The sequence below is a fragment of the Oncorhynchus clarkii genome, chromosome 23 (assembly GCF_045791955.1).
Source record: "Oncorhynchus clarkii lewisi isolate Uvic-CL-2024 chromosome 23, UVic_Ocla_1.0, whole genome shotgun sequence".
Classification (NCBI taxonomy): Eukaryota; Metazoa; Chordata; class Actinopteri; order Salmoniformes; family Salmonidae; genus Oncorhynchus; species Oncorhynchus clarkii.
The window spans coordinates 14,504,058-14,523,305 of NC_092169.1; the positions used below are offsets into that span (position 1 = coordinate 14,504,058).

Consider the following 19,248-nt stretch of genomic DNA (forward strand, 5'->3'; position numbering starts at 1 on the left):
TCCCACACAGCAACTCCACTACCACTTGTCTCCAATTCCACATACCTTCCCTCAGCCCATCCCATCTATCTCTGCTGGCCACCCATTTCGTCTTTCTACGCAACACACATCTTTCAACTATGCTATGATGTATAATGTACAATTTCAATCTATCTAATCAAATAGAATATACAAATTGCATGTTGAAGATAAATACTTTTACTAATAGTATTAGTATATTAGTAATAGACTGACCCGTTCTCTCCAGATCTCCTAACAGTACTATTTCTAGGGTCAATTTTAGATCAATGCTATGCATTTTCAGCCATTCCTGAACCTGAGACCAGAAAAAGGCTACCTAAGGGCATTACCAAAATAAATGGTCTATTGATTCTGTATCCTCACAACAAAATCTGCAGAGCTTCGATGATTTTATGCCTCAAATATTCAACATTTTGTTGGTGGCAAGAATTCTATATAATAATTTTAGCTTAAAAGCACGATGTCTTGAATCTTGTGTTGTTTTATATATCAACTCGTACACCCTGTACCATGGAATCAGTACATCAAAAATCTCTTCCCAACTATTTTGCAATCTGTATGGCACAGTTGTCAACATCCTGGTCCTCAAATGAAACTGGTATACTTTCCTATTTATGCTATTTTTATTCCTCCGCCAGTTTTGATCCTTTATATTGGGCAGACAGACCAGCTCCCTACCTCCTGCCTCCTTCATTTTTGGGGCAAAGCTGGAATCAATTGGTTGTACTCTTGGATTGAGCAGACCTTCCCATACAGTTCTGATAATTCCATGAAGGACATAACTCTACCATTACAACATAATTTAAGAACAAAATACCCTTTTCAAACATAAATACAGGTATTTTATCAACGAGCACATTTGAGTTCAGCCATAATATTTGTTCTATCTTTTCAGGGGGATGGAATTGAAGCCAGATCTGCAATGCTTGTTTGAAAAAGACATACTTAGAAAAAAGTATCATTTTCAATTAATCGAAAATGAGACATGGCAATCTGCACAAAGGCCATTTTTAAACAATGGATGAGCTTTTCTTATTAATCTACTTGAGAACCATTTTGTTACGATCTACTAGGTGTGGTGGGTGGAATCAGGCGCAGAGAGCAGGGTTCAGTCGTTTCTTCAGATTTATTTCCCAGCGCAACAAAAACAGTCACGCCAACACACAGGGCGTAAATAAGTTGCCAGTCCAAAACAACAACAGGACTAAACAGTCCGGAGAATAAATACAAGAATAAATCACACCATCAAAACACAGAGTAACAAAAAACAAGCCCGCACAAATACCCAGCGGGCCTAGTGCCCCTAAATACCCTACAAACAAACCCTAATACAAAACAGGTGTACCCAATTAACCAATAACCCAAAACAAACGGAAAGGGAATCGATGGCAGCTAATAGGCCGGCGACGACGACCGCCGAGCACCGCCCGAACAGGAAGAGGCACCATCCTCGGCGAGGTTCGTGAAACATTTAGGGTTCAAATAAAACTTTTGAATGAGTGAAGCTTTTAGAGAGAGGTTTAGTGCTTTTATATTTAATAATCTCAACCCACCCAATTCAGATTCATTATATAGATAGGCTCATTTTATTTTGTCTGGTTTAGCGTCCCAGATAAAGCTAAATATTTTTTGCTCATATGATTTGAAATACAAATCAACAGGAGTAAGCAGCACCATAAGTAAGTGAATAAACTGAGATATGACTAAGGAGTTAATCCGGGGAATTTTTCCATAAATAGACAGGTATTTACCTCTCCATGGTTGCATGATCTTGTCTATTTTTTTAAAGTTTTCTATTGAAATTCATTGTGGAGAGCTTATTTATATCTTTTGTGATATGAATCCCGAGTATGTCTACTTCACCATCAGTCCATTTTATAGGTAAGCTGCAAGGTAATGTAAAAGTTTTATTTTTTAAGGATCCAATGCGTAATATTGTACACTAATCATAATTAGGTTTTCATCCAGAGAGTACAGAAAATGTACCTAGATCTTTAATGAGACATTGCAGGGATCTATCTTGCGGACTTAACATAAAACTTGAGTCATCGGCATACATGGACACCTTCGTTTTTAAGCCTTGGATTTCTAATCCTCTAATGTTGTTCTTGGATCTGATTTTAATAGTTAGTATTTCGATGGCCATAACGATATGGTGACAGCGGACACCCTCGTTTAACTCCTCTTGACAATTCAAAACTCTGAGAAGTAGCTGTTGTTTACTATTTTACACCTCGGGTTGCTATACATTATTTTATAAGAGAATCACCGAAATTGAAAAAAATCCAGGCATTTTTAAATAAAATCCAGTCTTACTTTATCAAATGCCATTTCAAAATCCGCTATAAATACCATTCCTGGCTTCTCATATGTTTCATAATGTTCTATTATTTCTAGTAGTTGTCGTATATTATCTCCAATGTATCGCCCATGTAAAATATATGTCTGATCAGGATGAACAATACCTTGTAAAACCCTTTTAATTCTGAGTGCTATGCATTTCATAGTATTTTTGCATCACAACATTGAAGTGTAAGGGGCCTTCAGTTTTTTTAGATAGACCGGGTCTTTATATATATGCCATTTGGGTCTTGTTTTAATAATAGAGAAATCAGACCTACCTGACAGACTACCATTTATATAGGAGTAGTTAAAACAATCTAACAATGGAGCTTTTAGTATATAAAAAAATACTTGATATACCTCTACTGGTATTCCATCAAGCCCTGGGGTTTTTCCAGACTGAAAGGATTTTATAGCCTCAAAAAGTTATTCCTCTGTAATTTGGCCTTCGCACTGATCTTTCGATACATTTGTTCATTTTCCATTTTTTATATTATTTGGAAAGAATTCCTTGCCGTAATCCTCATTCAGTGGGAGAGGATGAGACGGAAAAGAGAACATCTACCTAAAATAATTAGCTTCCTCTTAAAATATAATTTTGAGAATCATAGATGACTCAGTCTTCAGTAACGAGTTTCTGCAAATTATTTTCTGTTAGCGTTCCTGTATTGGAGATTCAGGAAGAAGTTTGTTCATCTTTCTCCACATTCCATCCAGTTTGCTATATTTTTGTAATAGATTACATTAGATCGTTCTTGAATAAGTTCCTCAAGTTCTTTTTCCTCCAACTTATTTTGTATCTCTGTAGTATCGTTTTTATTGCTATGTACCTGTACTATTAGTTCATGGATTTCCCTTGTTAGTCTTGTTTCTTTAGCCAGAAACTGCTTTTATTATTGATGAATATTGAATTGAATGACCCCTGAAGTTACATTTAAAGGTATCACAAACAATAAGGGGATTTTCTGAACCTATTTTATACTGGAAAAATTCAGTTATAAATTATTTTGTCTCAGTTAAAAATAAGTTGTCCTCCAGTAAACTTTGATTACATGTCCAATATCCCTGTTCACATGGGAAATCTATAAGAGTTATGTGAAGGCCAATTAAATGATGATCCGATCACATTCTGTCTCCTATTAAAACTTTTGAAATCTTTGATGCAAGAGCGAAAGAGACAAGAAAGTAGTCAAGACGACAAGCTGGATTTAAGTCTCCTCCATGTATATCTCACTAGGTCGGGGTTTATTAGTCTCCAAATATCCACTATTTCTAATGTGTCCATAATATTTGTGATTTCCTTAAGTGATGATAGTTTGTAGAGTGATTACCTTTACGGTTCATTGAGGTACTTAACACTGTGTTATAGTTGCCTGTAAGTTCAATAAATTGGTATACATTTTTTCGAAGAAGTGTGGATCATCCGGATTTGGAGCATATAGAGTAATGAGACAAATCTATTTTTTGTCCACATATTCAAAGGGATCCACCTTCTTTGTGAATCATTCCTGATTATTTGGACATTCAGATCGAAATTTTTGTTAATTAATATCATCACACCCTTTGAGTTCCTTTGTCCATGACAGAAAATTATCTCACCACCACATTCCTTTTTCCACGCAACTTCATCTAAGGATGAAGAGTGAGTTTCCTGTAAGCAGTATATGTCACGCCCTGGTCTTAGTATTTTGTGTTTTCTTTATTATTTTGGTCAGGCCAGGGTGTGACATGGGTTAATTATGTGGTGTGTTTTGTCTTGGGGTTTTTGTAGGTATTGGGATTGTGGTATAAAGGGGTTGTCTAGAAAAGTCTATGGTTGCCCGAAGTGGTTCTCAATCAGAGGCAGGTGTTTATCGTTGTCTCTGATTGGGAACCATATTTAGGCAGCCATATTCTTTGAGTGTTTCGTGGGTGAGTGTTCCTGTCTCTGTGTTTGTTTGCACCAGATAAGGCTGTTTAGGTTTTCACGTTTATTGTTTTTGTATGGTTCGTCATTATCTTTATTAAAGATGAATTGAAATAACCACGCTGCATTTTGGTCCGCCTCTCCTTCGACGGAAGAAAACCACAACAGGACCAAGCGGCGTGGAGACAGGCAGGAGCAACGAAGTCTGGATTATACGACTTGGGAGGAAATAGACAGGTGGGCGGTCGACCCAGGGAGAGTGCCGGAGCCCGCCTGGAATTCGCTGGAGCAGTGCGAAGAGGGTTATAGGAGAAGGGAGTTGGAGAGACGAACATGGCGGCGTGGATGGAAGCCCGAGAGTCAGCCCCAAAAATGTCTTGGGGGGTGGCACAGGGAGAGTGTGGCAGAGTCCGGAGTCAGACCTGAGCCAACTCCCCCTGTTTATCGTAAGGAGCCAAGGAGGAAACCAGAACCAGAGCCGGTGTTGGAGGTGAGTACCACCAGTGCCAGCACCACGCACCAGGCCTATAGTGCGCTTCGCCTGTCCAGCGCTGCCAGAGCCTTCCTCCTCTCTAGCGCTGCCGGAGTCTCCCGCCTGTTTAGCGCTGCCAGAGCTGCCAGTCTGCAAGGAGCAGCCAGAGCTGCCAGTCTGCAAGGAGCAGCCAGAGCTGCCAGTCTGCAAGGAGCAGCCAGAGCTGCCAGTCTGCAAGGAGCCGCCAGTCTGCAAGGAGCCGCCAGAGCCGCCAGTCTGCATGGAGCCGCCAGAGCCGCCAGTCTGCATGGAGCCGCCAGAGCCGCCAGTCTGCATGGAGCCGCCAGAGCCGCCAGTCTGCATGGAGCCGCCAGAGCCGCCAGTCTGCATGGAGCTGCCAGAGCCGCCAGTCTGCATGGAGCCGCCAGAGCCGCCAGTCTGCATGGAGCCGCCAGAGCCGCCAGTCTGCATGGAGCCGCCAGAGCCGCCAGTCTGCATGGAGCCGCCAGAGCCGCCAGTCTGCATGGAGCCGCCAGAGCCGCCAGTCTGCATGGAGCAGCCAGAGCCGCCAGTCTGCATGGAGCAGCCAGAGCCGCCAGTCAGCATGGAGCAGCCAGAGCCGCCAGTCAGCATGGAGCAGCCAGATCCGTCATTCAGCCAGGATCCACCAGTCAGCCAGGATCTGCCAGAACCATCAACCTGCCTGAGCTTCCTCTCAGTCCTGAGCTTCCTCTCAGTCCTGAGCTTCCTCTCAGTCCTGAGCTTCCTCTCAGTACTGAGCTACCCCTCAGTCCCGAGCTGCCCCTCAGTCCCGAGCTGCCCCTCAGTCCCGAGCTGCCCCTCAGTCCGGAGCTGCCCCTCAGTCCCGAGCTGCCACTCAGTCCCGAGCTGCCCCTCGGTCCAGTGGGGCCCTTGGTGAGGGTTACTAGGCCAAGGTCGGCGGCGAGGGTCGCCAATCTAAGGACGCGATGCAGGTGGACTGAGACTTTGTTGGAGTGGGGTCCACGTCCCGCGCCGCCACCGTGGACAGACGCCCACCTGGACCCTCCGCTATGGGTTTAGGTGTGCGGCCGGGAGTCCGCACCTTGGGGGGGGGGGGGGTTCTGTCACGCCCTGGTCTTAGTATTTTGTGTTTTCTTTATTATTTTGGTCAGGCCAGGGTGTGACATGGGTTAATTATGTGGTGTGTTTTGTCTTGGGGTTTTTGTAGGTATTGGGATTGTGGTATAGTGGGGTTGTCTAGAAAAGTCTATGGTTGCCCGAAGTGGTTCTCAATCAGAGGCAGGTGTTTATCGTTGTCTCTGATTGGGAACCATATTTAGGCAGCCATATTCTTTGAGTGTTTCGTGGGTGAGTGTTCCTGTCTCTGTGTTTGTTTGCACCAGATAAGGCTGTTTAGGTTTTCACGTTTATTGTTTTTGTATGGTTCGTCATTATCTTTATTAAAGATGAATCACGCTGCATTTTGGTCCGCCTCTCCTTCATCGGAAGAAAGCCGTAACAGTATATGTTATATTCCTTTTCTTTTAGCCATGTAAAGACTGATCTTCTTTTTTTATAATCTGCCAAATCATTACAATTATAACTAGCTATACTTATTTCACCCCTTACCATAACTAGATAATATTCTCAGGCTAAATTGACCATAATTAGTACTTGTAAAGTTACTGACATCAGATGTTGGTCAAAACTAGAGCTTTCAAATGTCTGATATTTAGAATTCAAGAAGTAGGTTCTAGCGATATTTGTTTTATTCCCTTGCCTGTGAGCCAATGCCACAGATGTTAGAAAATTGAAACAAATTATGTCTAACAAATCTGAGTAGGTTGATGTGTATGATATTGGCTATGATATGAGTGTGTATGATGTCTGTACAAGAGTAAGACTATAATGTGTTATGTCCAAATAAATAATAGCTCTGCCAATTTGCATGTTTGAGTGTCTATGTGTGTAACATGTAGTGCATCTAGCCTTAATATTAATCATTGTAATCCATATCGTATCACCGTCATAGTTGCATCATAATTACCTTTATTAACATAATTGAAGAACACATCCCAGCATTTCCATAGCAATTGACATTTCACATGATCATGAAAGAGACCTTGCATTACTCTAGAGACGGCTTCAGCACATTACAAATGTATTCCGTACAATATGTTATTATTCCCCAATGCCCCTATTTTGATATCTCCCCCTTGCTTGTTGTAAACATATATAAACTTGTGGACAAATACATAAAGATAGACAAACAATAAACACATTAAATTATAAAACAATTTGACAATAGAGAGAGAGAGGGAGAGAAGAGAGAGAGCTGTGCTCCTTAGTGTACTTGTTGTCCCTTGTCGCATCAGCTGTGTTCTTTGTGTCAGTTGCCCTGTTTAGTTGTGTTCATTATTTTCTATTTGGTTTCTTTAATATTGTATTTTATGCACTTTTAGAGTGTGTATAATGAAAAGTGCTTTACAAATGTAATACATTATAATGATTAATTACAAGGTTAGAAAGTTACAATGAATTTTGCTTCAACTGCATGTGGTAAGGTAGACAGTGAATCTTTTTATAATTTTCTACCATTTTAGACGTGTTAATTCGTCTTGACAGATCTCAATAGCAGAATATGCCTTCAGTAAGATATCGCTACAGAATAGACCTGACTTTTTGTTTTGATTGTGACGACTTATCTAGAGAACAGATAAGTATTGAAATTCAAGAAAAACTATGTACACACAACCTAAGGCTTGCATCATATCCCACAACACATACTCAATGGTTCAAATTAAATATTGTATACATAATTAGGGCTGTGGCGGTCATGAAATTATGTCAGCCGGTTATTGTCATGCAAAAGCCTGCCGGTCTCATGGTAATTGGCCGTTAATTAACAAACACGTTAAGCATCTCCAGGCCACCAGCATAGAAGCCGCTGATGCGTGCCTTTGGAATATATTCTTTCCAAATGCACTGTATTCAGACTCCTTGACCTTTCCACATTTTGTTACGTTACAGCCTTGTTCTAAAATTGATTTAAAAAATTTTCCCCTCAATCTACAACAAAACATTTTTTTTTTTTGCAAATGTATTCAAATTTACATAAGTATTCAGACCCTTTGCTATGAGACTCGAAATTGAGCTCAGGTGCATCCTGTTTTTATTGATCATCCTCGAGATGTTTCTACAACTTGATTGGAGTCCACCTGTGGTAAATCCAATTGATTTGGACCTGATTTGGAAAGGCACACACCTGTCTATATACAGTGCATTCTGAAAGTATTTAGATCCTTTGACTTTTTCCACATTTTGTCACGTTACATACAGCCTTATTCAAAAATTGATTCAACTGTATATTTTCCTCATGACAGCCTGCTTGGAGTTTGTCTACAGGCTTCTAAAGGACTCTTAGACCATGAGAAACCAGATTCTCTGGTCTGATGAAACCAAGATTGAACCTATTGGCCTGAATGCCATGCGTCATGTCTGGAGTAAACTTGGCACCATCTCTATGGTGAGATATGGTGGTCACACTATCATGCTGTGAGGATGTTTTTCAGCGGCAGAGACTGGGAGACTAGTCAGGATCGAGGGAAAGATTAACGGCGCAAAGTACAGAGAGATCATTGATGAAAAGCTGCTCCAGAGCGCTCAGGACCTCAGACTGGGGCAAAGTTTCACCTTCCAACAGGACAATGACCCTAAGCACACAGCCAAGACAATGCAGGAGTGGCTTTGGGACAAGTATCCTTGAGTGGCCCATCTTGAGCCCAGACTTGAACCCGATCGAACATCTCTGGAGAGACCTGAAAATAGCTGTGTAGCGAAGCTCCCCATCCAACCTGACAGAGCTTGAGAGGATTTGTAGAGAAGAATGGGAGAAACTCTCCAAATACAGGTGTGCCAATGTAGTAGCATCATACACAAGGAGTCTTGAGGCTGTAATCACTGCCAAAGGTGCTTCAACAAAGTAATGACTAAGGTGTCTGAATTCTTATCTTAATGTGATATTTGCATATATAGGCCAATACATATGCTCTAATATGCATAGGTGCCGACCGGCTCAAAATCGGTCTTATGTAGCAAAATTTGAATGTAGTCTTTTACATTGGATAAAAGTAGAGACTCTGTAGCCAATGGTATATCATAAACTACAGTGGATAAACAATGGGAAAGTATTTTTGCTTTGAGAGTTGATAAACTTGTAATCTCACTTTTGAGAAAATGGCCTTTGAATGTTTCGGTACTACTATTGGAGAGCCCTTTGTCTACACCCATTCAGCATCGTTCACACCCTATTAAGCTTTATCCCCACCCATCTCTTTAAGGGTGGATCCGAATGTACTAACAACAGCAGTCAAGCAACCAAGCTAACTTGCTAGCTACTTCCAGACATTTAAGTGAGAGAGAACAGATCACTGAACATTACTCGCCCTAGCAGAGATGGTTAGGCCGGTATGTTATCCAGAGCATTGGTGACTGCAACTGTGCTGTAAGATTGTCCGTTTGTAAATTCAGACCGTTTCGTGATCAGAGAGCACACCGGATGCTCTGGCCGATGAGTAGGGTTGATCCGAACGTTCTGACTTCACAACAACAGTCAAGCACCCAAGCTAACTGACTAACATTGACTAATTCCAAACACATAATGAGAGAACACCCCACTCTGACCATTTTACTCACCCTGGCAGAGCTGGTGAGGCTGTTTTCATGTTATCCAGAGCGTTGGTGACTGTAACTATGCTGCTAGCAACAATTGAACTACGCTTTTCTGCAGACGTTTACTGACACCGGCCATATTCAACGGGTGTTGAGCGTGAGTAAATTCATTGCTATTCTGCTCTCTCTGGCACACTCAGACAAGAGTGCTCTAAAATGCATAGTGGAGTCTTTGGTTAAGACATGTAGCTAGCTAGGTAAACAATGAACCATAATCACAACTCATGACATTACTACCCTGCATGAGTGTGCAGGTGGCGAACCAACCAGGTTCAATGTTAGCTAGCTAACATCATGCTATAGCTAGCCAAGCAAATGGGTCTTTGTCAAAATTTAAAACGTGTAATATCTGAAAATGTATAGTTAGCTAATGCACTGTAACGTACAATTGACCTTATTTTAGAGCCAAAAATGTAATATTTTCAGGTCAACTGTAATATGAATACCACTGTAAAGCACAATGTCTCCCCTTTCCAGCACAATCAATGATGAGACCTTCATGCTGCTCGTCTCTGCATAACTGAAGAAGGCAATGAGCTCCGTCGGGTCTTTAAAAAAATGGTGGGTGGGGAAGCGAAACCTACTTTGTGCCAAGGAACGGGGAGATGAGCCAATGTTGGGAAACAGCTTTTTCATACGATCTGTCCAACATCACCTCTAAAATGTAAATAAAACACTATAAAGAGTTTATATAATGTGTCATTGCATACCTATTTGAAGGTTTGTGTCGAAATTGAATTGGGTTTTTAGGGCGGTGCTAAAGTTATCTTCAGAAGTAAACAGAGGCTGTCGCGGCTTTTGAGAGTCATGATGGCTTGCTGTGATGAAGCAAAAAATGTATGCATTCAGTTGACAGAGAATTAGTTGCATTATGCGTGCTGTACGTTACGTCATGACACGTCACAATTTAACGTACGGTGTCAGAGGGGTTTTCTCCAATACTACCGGACCATTACCATGTCAACCAATGCTTGAATAGAAACGTAGTTCACACCCCAGATTTTGATGCCAACACAGTTGCTACAGTCCCATTAGTTTTCATTGCAGCCTCGTTTGAATGCCGCGGTTGCACACATTTGTACGGAATGGGGTTAGTCAACAGTGGCTAGCTAGACTATCTTACCCATATACATCATTCATGGTTGGACGCGTCTTCTGTCGGATGCCATGGTTGCCCTTAGTTTGAAGATGTAATTCGGAAACATGTGTTTTCTCCATCTCCTTAGCTATCATACTCTAAGTCCACTGATTTCAAAACTCAGTCCTCCAGAAAGTAGAGAGCAACACTTAAGCAGTTTTAATACATAATTGAAGGAGCGTTAGACAGGATTACCTCGACATACTGACCAGCTCAAATAGACAGAAGTGTGCTATATAGCAGACCAATCCAAACTTCTCTCGGCATGTCCAGCCCACTCATCATCTCAGCCAATCATGGCTAGTGGGAAGGTTGCTGGCTTTTTCTATGGCTAAACCAACTAGGCTCGTAATTTAACAATTTAATTCATAATTAAAGATGGCATACAAGTTTGTTAATAAGGCACATGAAAGTGCACATGTTCGAGAAGGCATTTCTGCCAAAAAACACATGTTGACAAATAAAAAAGTTTACGTTTAAACGGCTCTCCTGTGAAGTTGTGACCCGCGACATACGCCTAGTTTCCTAAAACAGGTCACATATGGATGTTTTGAATTAATCATCCATCACTTTCGAAAGCTGTCCATTTTGTTGTGTTAGGCTTTGAAACATCCACAACGACCATGTTTTACAATCAGTTTCAACCTGTTGTTGAACTTCTTTCTTCAAATTGATCATCACAGTGAGTAGAATTTTAAAAGCACATACTCTTTTGATGATAAGTGTATGATGTGATTTTCAATTGCATTCACGTTGATGTCAGATGACAATACAGCTCTGAGCCCTGAGTACCAGGCCATTAGAACCTGATGATCGTTAGCAAGTTAAGTACTACTAACAAACGCATGGCTAGAGTGCATAAGAGGAGATTACTGTGAGTCAACGGTCAAGTGGAATTTTACTGTGGTCAAGACTCATGACTGCCGGTGTGGCGGTAATACAGTTACCGCAACAGTCCTATACATAAGATGTATGTGGAAAAGGGAAGTTGTGAAACGTACCTTGATCTTCCAAGAAGCCATTTGGAATCTTCTTATCAACTGAGGTGACAAGAGCCTTCCTGTGGTTTCTAAACCTAACCAGAGATTGTGACAGAGAAGAGGAAAAGGAAACAAAAGAGGAAAGAACTAAAATGTTATCCGACCATAACCGATGAAAGAGAATATTTCAGCTCAACAAGTCAGAAGAAATAGAAACCCACCATCTGTACTGAAAGTTGTTCTTTCTCATGAGAAGCACAGAGTATCCTGACCTCTGAGAGAGTAGTTGACAGAGTGAGTGAGTGAGTGAGTGAGTGAGTGAGACAGAGAGAGCATGGTATAATATGACCTAGCTAGGCATTTGTTTTCTGTTTTACTGGAAGAGCAGTTGTTGGAACACTTTCCACACACACACACACACACACACACTTACACACACACACACACACACACACACACACACACACACACACACACACACACACACACACACACACACACACACACACACACACACACACACAGTGGGGGTGGGCTGGGCTGATGATAAAGGAAAGGATGGGGGTGAGGTGAAGCCACCCAGTGTTGTTTGTTACCTTAGGAAGTATACTGTCGGGAGAACGATGATGATGAGAAGAAGAGAGACAACCAGCATATAGGAAAGTACATGGGCACCCTGGGGGGTGGGGTTTTCTGGGAAACAAAGATAAATATATTATTTTGTATACTACACATACAAGTGTTGTCAATATTTTCACATCTATATGCACCCATTTAAATAGATAATTGCACTGGGCATGTCTAACAATTGTTTAAATTTAGGATCGAGTTAATGTATGCTGATTGTCCTGGGCCTCGTTTCCCAGAGCCTTCATAGCGTTAAGCTCATCGCTAGAACCATCTTTAGTGGCCAGTCGTTTCCCAAAACCATAGTTACTAAAGATGCACTTAAACACTTTCTATTTACCGACTGCCTCAGACCACCCGTAGAACAGCTAAGTGCGTCGTCAGATGCTTTTTTCCCCCTTACGCATCACTTCATACACAGAAGATATACGCTAAACACAGAAACAAGAGCTATATCTGTCTCTAACGAAGTTGACTACAAATACAAGCAAATAATAAAATGATGCTTCAAATGAAAATGTAGATGACTGCAAAAGATAAATACATTATAGGGCAGGTAGGCCTATATATTTCAATCACATTAACATACATTTTATGTTCATTCCATTGAATTCTATTTAGCTAATTCTAGGCTGCTGCCTGTAATGTTTTCCTCTATATATTTCATGATGTGTAAGTGGAGGTCAGGAACTTTTTTTCAAACTTGAAAATAAATAAATATAGATTATGGCTGTCAAACAATTAAAATAATTAATTGCGGCCTCCTGAGTGGCACAGCGGTCTAAGGCACTGCATCACCCCAGGCTGTGTCACAACCGGCCGTGAATGGGAGTACCATAGGGCAGTGCACAATTATCCCAGTGTCGTCAGTGTTAGGGGAGGGTTTGGTTGGGGGGGTTCATCGTGCTCTAGCGACTCATTGTGGCAGGCCGAGTGCCTGCAGGCGGACTTTTTCGTCAGTTGAACAGTGTTTCCTCCGACACATTGGTGCGGCCGGATTCCAGGTTAAGCGGGCAGGTGTTAAGGAGTGCGGTTCAGCAGTTCATGTTCATGAGGACTCATTACTTGACCTTCGCCTCTCCCGAGTCCGTTGGGGAGTTGCAGCGATGAGACAAGATCGCAATTGGATATCACAAAATAGGGGAGAAATAGATGGAAAAGTCCTGTACTTACTCTCTCTCTCACAAACACACACATTCTTGTACAGGTAACCTTGTGGGGGGACACAATTCAGTCCCATTCAAAATCCAATTTTCCCTAACCTTAACACAAAACCCTAACCTTAACCTTAAATCCAAACCTAGCACCGAATCCTGAACCCTAGCTCCTAACTCTAGTTCTGATGTCTAATGTCCCCAGTTGGTCAAAAAAATTTTTTTACTATTATTGTGGAGACCATAAGTCCCCACAAGAATAGTTAAACACACACACACACACACACACACACACACACACACACACACACACACACACACACACACACGTCCTCCAGTTTCTTTTCACTGAGCCAGTTCCAAAGACAAACAAGACTGTTGACATTTTCAGATGATAAAGCTGCTCTTTACTTTTGCACGATATGCCTAGAGAGTGGTACTGGTGTTTGCCCCTGCATGCTCTGACCACCACTGTAGTGGACAATCCTCCATATTGATGCTGGGCTCTGCCTCGTAATGCTCAACACATTTCTCAATGAACTCCTCCTCTTCATCAGAGTCTGACTCAGAATAATTCAACTAAAGGGCAGCTTTCTTTTTTGGTGGCTCTGACTCTGTTGCTTTATCAGTTTATCATTCCTTCAGAATGTAGCTGACCAAAGCCCACACCTCACCCTTCTCAGATCAGGTCCTTAAACCTTGGGTTGAGAGCTACGGCGATCTTTTTATTTATTTTACCTTTATTTAACTAGGCAAGTCAGTTAAGAACAAATTCTTATTTTCAATGACAGCTTGAACAGTGGGTAAACTGCCTGTTCAGGGGCAGAATGACAGATTTGTGCCTAGTCAGCTCGGGGGTTTGAACTTGCAACCTTCCAGTTACTAATCCAACGCTCTAACCACTAGGCTACCCTGCCGCCCCCATCTTCAGCCATGTGAGGTTGGTGTTTTCCTTGCGTTTCTCCAGGTCTGTTGTGAATGTCAGCTTGAATCTTTCCATGTAGGCAGGGTCATCATCAGAACTCTCCATCACCCAAAGGAGATGACACAAAGCAGGCAACACCACGGAGCAGGAAATGTACTTCTCTCCATATTAGAAGTTCAGTCAAGTACCTGCAGTGAAAGATAATTCAAAATTACTTCAGTCAATTGTGAGAGGCTTGTTACACACAGACTCTCTCTCTCACACACACACACACAATTACACAATTGCTCTCTTACACATAGACACACACACAACATCTTATTATAACAATAATATAGAGATAAAGAATATTACCTGGAGGCACTACGGGAGCCCTTCCCGTAGTGCATCCAGCTTCTCCAGTTTCTCCAGTTCAGCTGTGATTGGCATGGCGATGTTCGTTTTCTGTTGGGCCAGAGGCCATAGTGGAGTTCCATCTTGTTGTGACATCTTGTGAGAATGACTCCCTCTTTAGCCCTTTTGGAACTTGCTGTTGTCCTAGCAATGCAGCGTTTGGTTGGCTGTTCGGCACTTGGCTAGGGCATGTTCAAACCCGCTTGTAACGACCGTCTTCGGGAGAAAGAGAGGAGGACCAAAGCGCAGCATGGTAAGTGTTCATAATTTTAATTAAAGGAAGCACTAAACACTGAATCAACACAAAAATAACAAAATGAACGAACGAAACGAAACAGTCCTGTCTGGTGACATACACACGTAACACAAAGACAGAAAATAAACAGAAAAACAAACAGACTGCCCACTCCAACTCACGCCCTGACCATACGTCCAGCCGCAAAACCTGTGAACCTATAGGGGAGGGTCTGGGTGGGCGTCTGTCCGCGGTGGCGGCTCTGGCGCGGGACGTGGACCCTACTTCACCATAGTTTTTGTCTGCCTTCTCAACCGCCCCTGTTGCCTCTTATGAGCGGCGACCCTCGCCGCCGACCTCGGACTGGGGACCATCGCCAACAGGTCCCGAATGGACGGGAGATTCCGGCAGCGCCGGACAGGCGGGAGACTCCGGCAGCTCCGGAGTGAAGGGCGATTCTGGCATCGCCGGCATGACAGGCGGCTCTGGCAGATACTGGCTGACTGACGGCTCTGGCAGCTCCTGGCTGACTGACGGCTCTGGCAGCTCCTGGCTGACTGACGGCTCTGGCAGCTCCTGGCTGACTGACGGCTCAGGACAGACTGGCGGCTCTGGCATCTCAGGACAGACTGGCGGCTCTGGCAGCTCAGGACAGACTGGCGGCTCTGGCAGCTCAGGACAGACTGGCGGCTCAGGACAGACGGGAGACTCTGGCGGCTCAGGACAGACGGGAGACTCTGGCGGCTCAGGACAGACGGGAGACTCTGGCGGCTCAGGAGAGACGGGAGACTCTGGCGGATCAGGACAGACGGGAGACTCTGGCGGTTCAGGACAGACTGGTGGCTCAGGACAGACGGGAGACTCTGGCGGTGCTGGAGAGGAGGAAGGATCTGGCAGCGCTGGACAGGCGGGAGTACCTGTAGGGAGAAGACAGAGAGACAGCCTGGTGCGGGGGGCTTCCATCGGAGTGCTGGTACGTGGAGGTGGCACCGGACAGACCGGACCATGAAGCTGCACTGGAGCTCTTGAGCACCGAGCCTGCCCAACCTTACCTGGCTGAATGCTCCCCGTAGCCAGGCCAGTGCGGCGAGGTGGAATAACCCGCACTGGGCTGTGCTGGCGAACCGGGGTACACCATGCGTAAGGCTGGTGCCATGTATGCCGGCCCGAGGAGACGCACTGGAGACCAGACACGCTGAGCCGGCTTCATGGCACCTGGCTCGATGCCCACTCTAGCCCGGCCGATACGAGGTGCTGCACTGTACCACACCGGGCTATGCATGCGCACGGGGGACACCTTGCGCTCCACCGCATAAAACGGTGCCTGCTCGGTCCCTCTCTCTCTCCGGTAAGCCCAGGAAGTTGACGCAGGTCTCATTCCTGTCTTCGCCACACTCCCCGTGTGCACCCCCCAATACATTTTTGGGGCTGCCTCTCGGGCTTCCAGCCGCGCTGCCGTGCTGCCTCCTCATACCGCCGCCTCTCTGCTTTCTCTGCCTCCATCTCAGCCTTGGGGCGACGATATTCTCCAGCCTGTGCCCATGGTCCCTTGCCGTCCAGAATCTCCTCCAATGTCCAGGAGTCCTGTGTTTTTGGCCGCTGCTGCTGCTGCCCATTACCACGCTGCTTGGTCCTTGGTTGGTGGGTGTTTCTGTAACGATCGTCTTCGGGAGAAAGAGAGAAGGACCAAAGCGCAGCGTGGTAAGTGTTCATAATTTTAATTAAAGGAAGCACTGAACACTGAATCAATACAAAAATAACAAAATGAACGAACAAAAGAAAACAGTCCAGTCTGGTGACATACACACATAACACAAAGACAGAAAATAAACACCCACAAAACCCAGGTGGAAAAAGGCTACCTAAGTATGATTCTCAATCAGAGTCAACTAACGACACCTGCCTCTGATTGAGAACCATACTAGGCCGAACACAAAAACCAACATATAAAAACAAACATAGACTGCCCACCCTAACTCACGCCCTGACCATACAAAAACAAAGACAAAACAAAGGAACTAAGGTCAGAACGTGACACCGCTGTTCTGTAGGGACACTGCGATGGACATTTGGAGACTGTGCGCGATGCAGGGCAGGTGTTCAAAAGGCATATGTCTTGCAGCTGCAATCATGTTCCGTGCACTGTCTGTGCAAACTGTGGTAACTTTGTTTTCAATGTTCCACTGCTTTGCTAGATCCATGAAATGCCGAGCGCACGTTTCAGCATAGTGACTGTCTTCTGTCTTCATTATGGCCATAGCATGTGAATGCAGTTTCCAGTTTTTATTGATGTGGTGCGCAGTAACCCCAAGGTAGTTATGGATACAGACAGAAGTCCAGTGGTCTCCTGTGAGAGCAACAGCCATTGCATATTTCAACTCCTCCGCTTTCGTAGCCCTCTCGCTTTCATACAGCTTGTGTATTTTTGTAACGACGATGGCTCGAGGGTAACTCATACGTTGAGTCGTCCGATCCTATCCAAATAATATCCCTCAAGCCTTCGTCCTACAGTGTTAGCTCACTGCTCGTCGACTTGTCCATAGGCCTCCAGCGCGCACACTCTTCTAGTCCTCTATTTCTACTATTAGCGTTACTTGTATTGCTGGCGTCAACAGGATATTTTGCTTGTAAATGATAACGAAGATTCGATGTTCAGTACCAGTCAAATATTTGGACACACCTACTCATTCCAGGTTTTAACTTTATTGTTTATATTTTCTACATTGCAGAACAATAGTGAAGACATCAAAACTATGAAATAACACATATGGAACCATGTCGTAACCAAAAAAGTGTTAAACAAATCAAAATATAATTTATATTTGAGATTCCACCCTTTGCATTGATGACAGCTTTAAACACTATTGGCATTCGTTCAATCAGCTTAATGATGTAGTCAACTGGAATGCATTTCAATTAACAGGTGTACCTTGTTAAAAGTTCATTTGTGGAATTTCTTTCCTGAGACGCAGATGTCTCATCTAGACACCTGGAAATGCAAATGCGCTACGCTAAATGCTAAATGTACTCGTTAAAACTCAAATGTTCATTAAAACACACTGCAGGGTATTGAATTAAAGCTACACTCGTTGTGAATCTAGCCAACAAGTCAAATTTTTAAAATGCTTTTCGGCGAAAGCATGAGAAGCTATTATCTGATAGCATGCAACACCCCAATATACCTGAAGGGGACGTAAACAAAATAATTAGCGTAGCCGGCGCTACACAAAACGCAGAAATAAAATATAAAACATTCATTACCTTTGATGATATTCTTTGTTGGCACTCCTATATGTTCCATAAACATCACAATTGGGTCTTTTTCCCGATTAAATCCGTCCATGTATGCCCAAAATATCCATTTGTATAGCCTGTCTGTTTCAGGAAAAAGCTCCCTTCCAAAACGCAACGTCATTTTTTAAAATTCTATAAGTTGCCTATATTCTTTGACAAAACACTTCAACCTACTTTTGTAACCCAACTTTAGGTATTTGTAAACGTTAATAAGCGATCAAATTGATCACTGTGCGATCTGTATTCAATAGCAGCTACTCAAGAAAACGATGTCCTTTGTCTCTCTTCCAAAATCGATTGCTGTATGCTGGACAGAATGAAGGATCTATTTGTCATTACACAAAGGATTTTTGTCAATGAAAATGATGTTTTTGGCTACATCGTGTGGAAGTTGTAGGAACTGCAAGCTCCCTGCTATATATTTTTGCTTGCAATAAACAATTCAGAGACTGGCAGATTAATACTTTTCTGTGGTTTTTGTGACCAGGTTTTTCTTGGGATTTCGCTTGCTGTTCACGTTCTGTTATAGTCACAGACATTATTTAACCAGTTTTAGAAACTTCCGAGTGTTTTCTATCCACACATACTAATCATATGCATATACTATATTCCTGGCATGAGTAGCAGGACGCTGAAATGTTGCGCGATTTTTAACAGAATGTTCGAAAAAGGAGGGGGTAGACTGAAGAGGTTTTAATGTGTTTGAGCCAATCAGTTGTGTTGTGAAAAGGTAGGGGTGGTATACAGAAGATAGCCCTATTTGGTAAAAAAGTCCATATTATGGCAAGAAGAGCTCAAATAAGAAAAGAGAAACGACAATCCATCATTACTTTAAGACATGGAAATCAGTCAATGAAAAAATCAAGAACTTTGAAAGTTTCTTCAAGTGCAGTCGCAAAACACATCAAGCACTATAATGAAACTGCCTCTCATGATGAACACCACAGGAAAGGAAGACCCAGAGTTACCTCTGCTGCAGAGGATAAGTTCATTATAGTTAATATTCAACCCTACAATTTTGTTTGATATAGAAAGAACGGGTTTTGG

General features: G+C 43.1%; 1 protein-coding gene across 2 annotated transcripts in view; it reads right to left on the reverse strand.

The window, feature by feature from the left end:
* Nucleotides 1-19,248, reverse strand: part of LOC139381509 (receptor-type tyrosine-protein phosphatase epsilon-like) — a 72,944-nt gene that overhangs the window by 18,233 nt on the left and 35,463 nt on the right. For both annotated transcript variants that reach the window (XM_071125114.1, XM_071125115.1), the window contains 2 exons: nucleotides 12,170-12,266; nucleotides 11,595-11,668 (listed from right to left, as the gene is read on the reverse strand). In XM_071125114.1, the coding sequence (XP_070981215.1) occupies nucleotides 11,595-11,668; nucleotides 12,170-12,266 (171 nt within the window). The remainder of the gene's footprint in view (nucleotides 1-11,594; nucleotides 11,669-12,169; nucleotides 12,267-19,248) is intronic.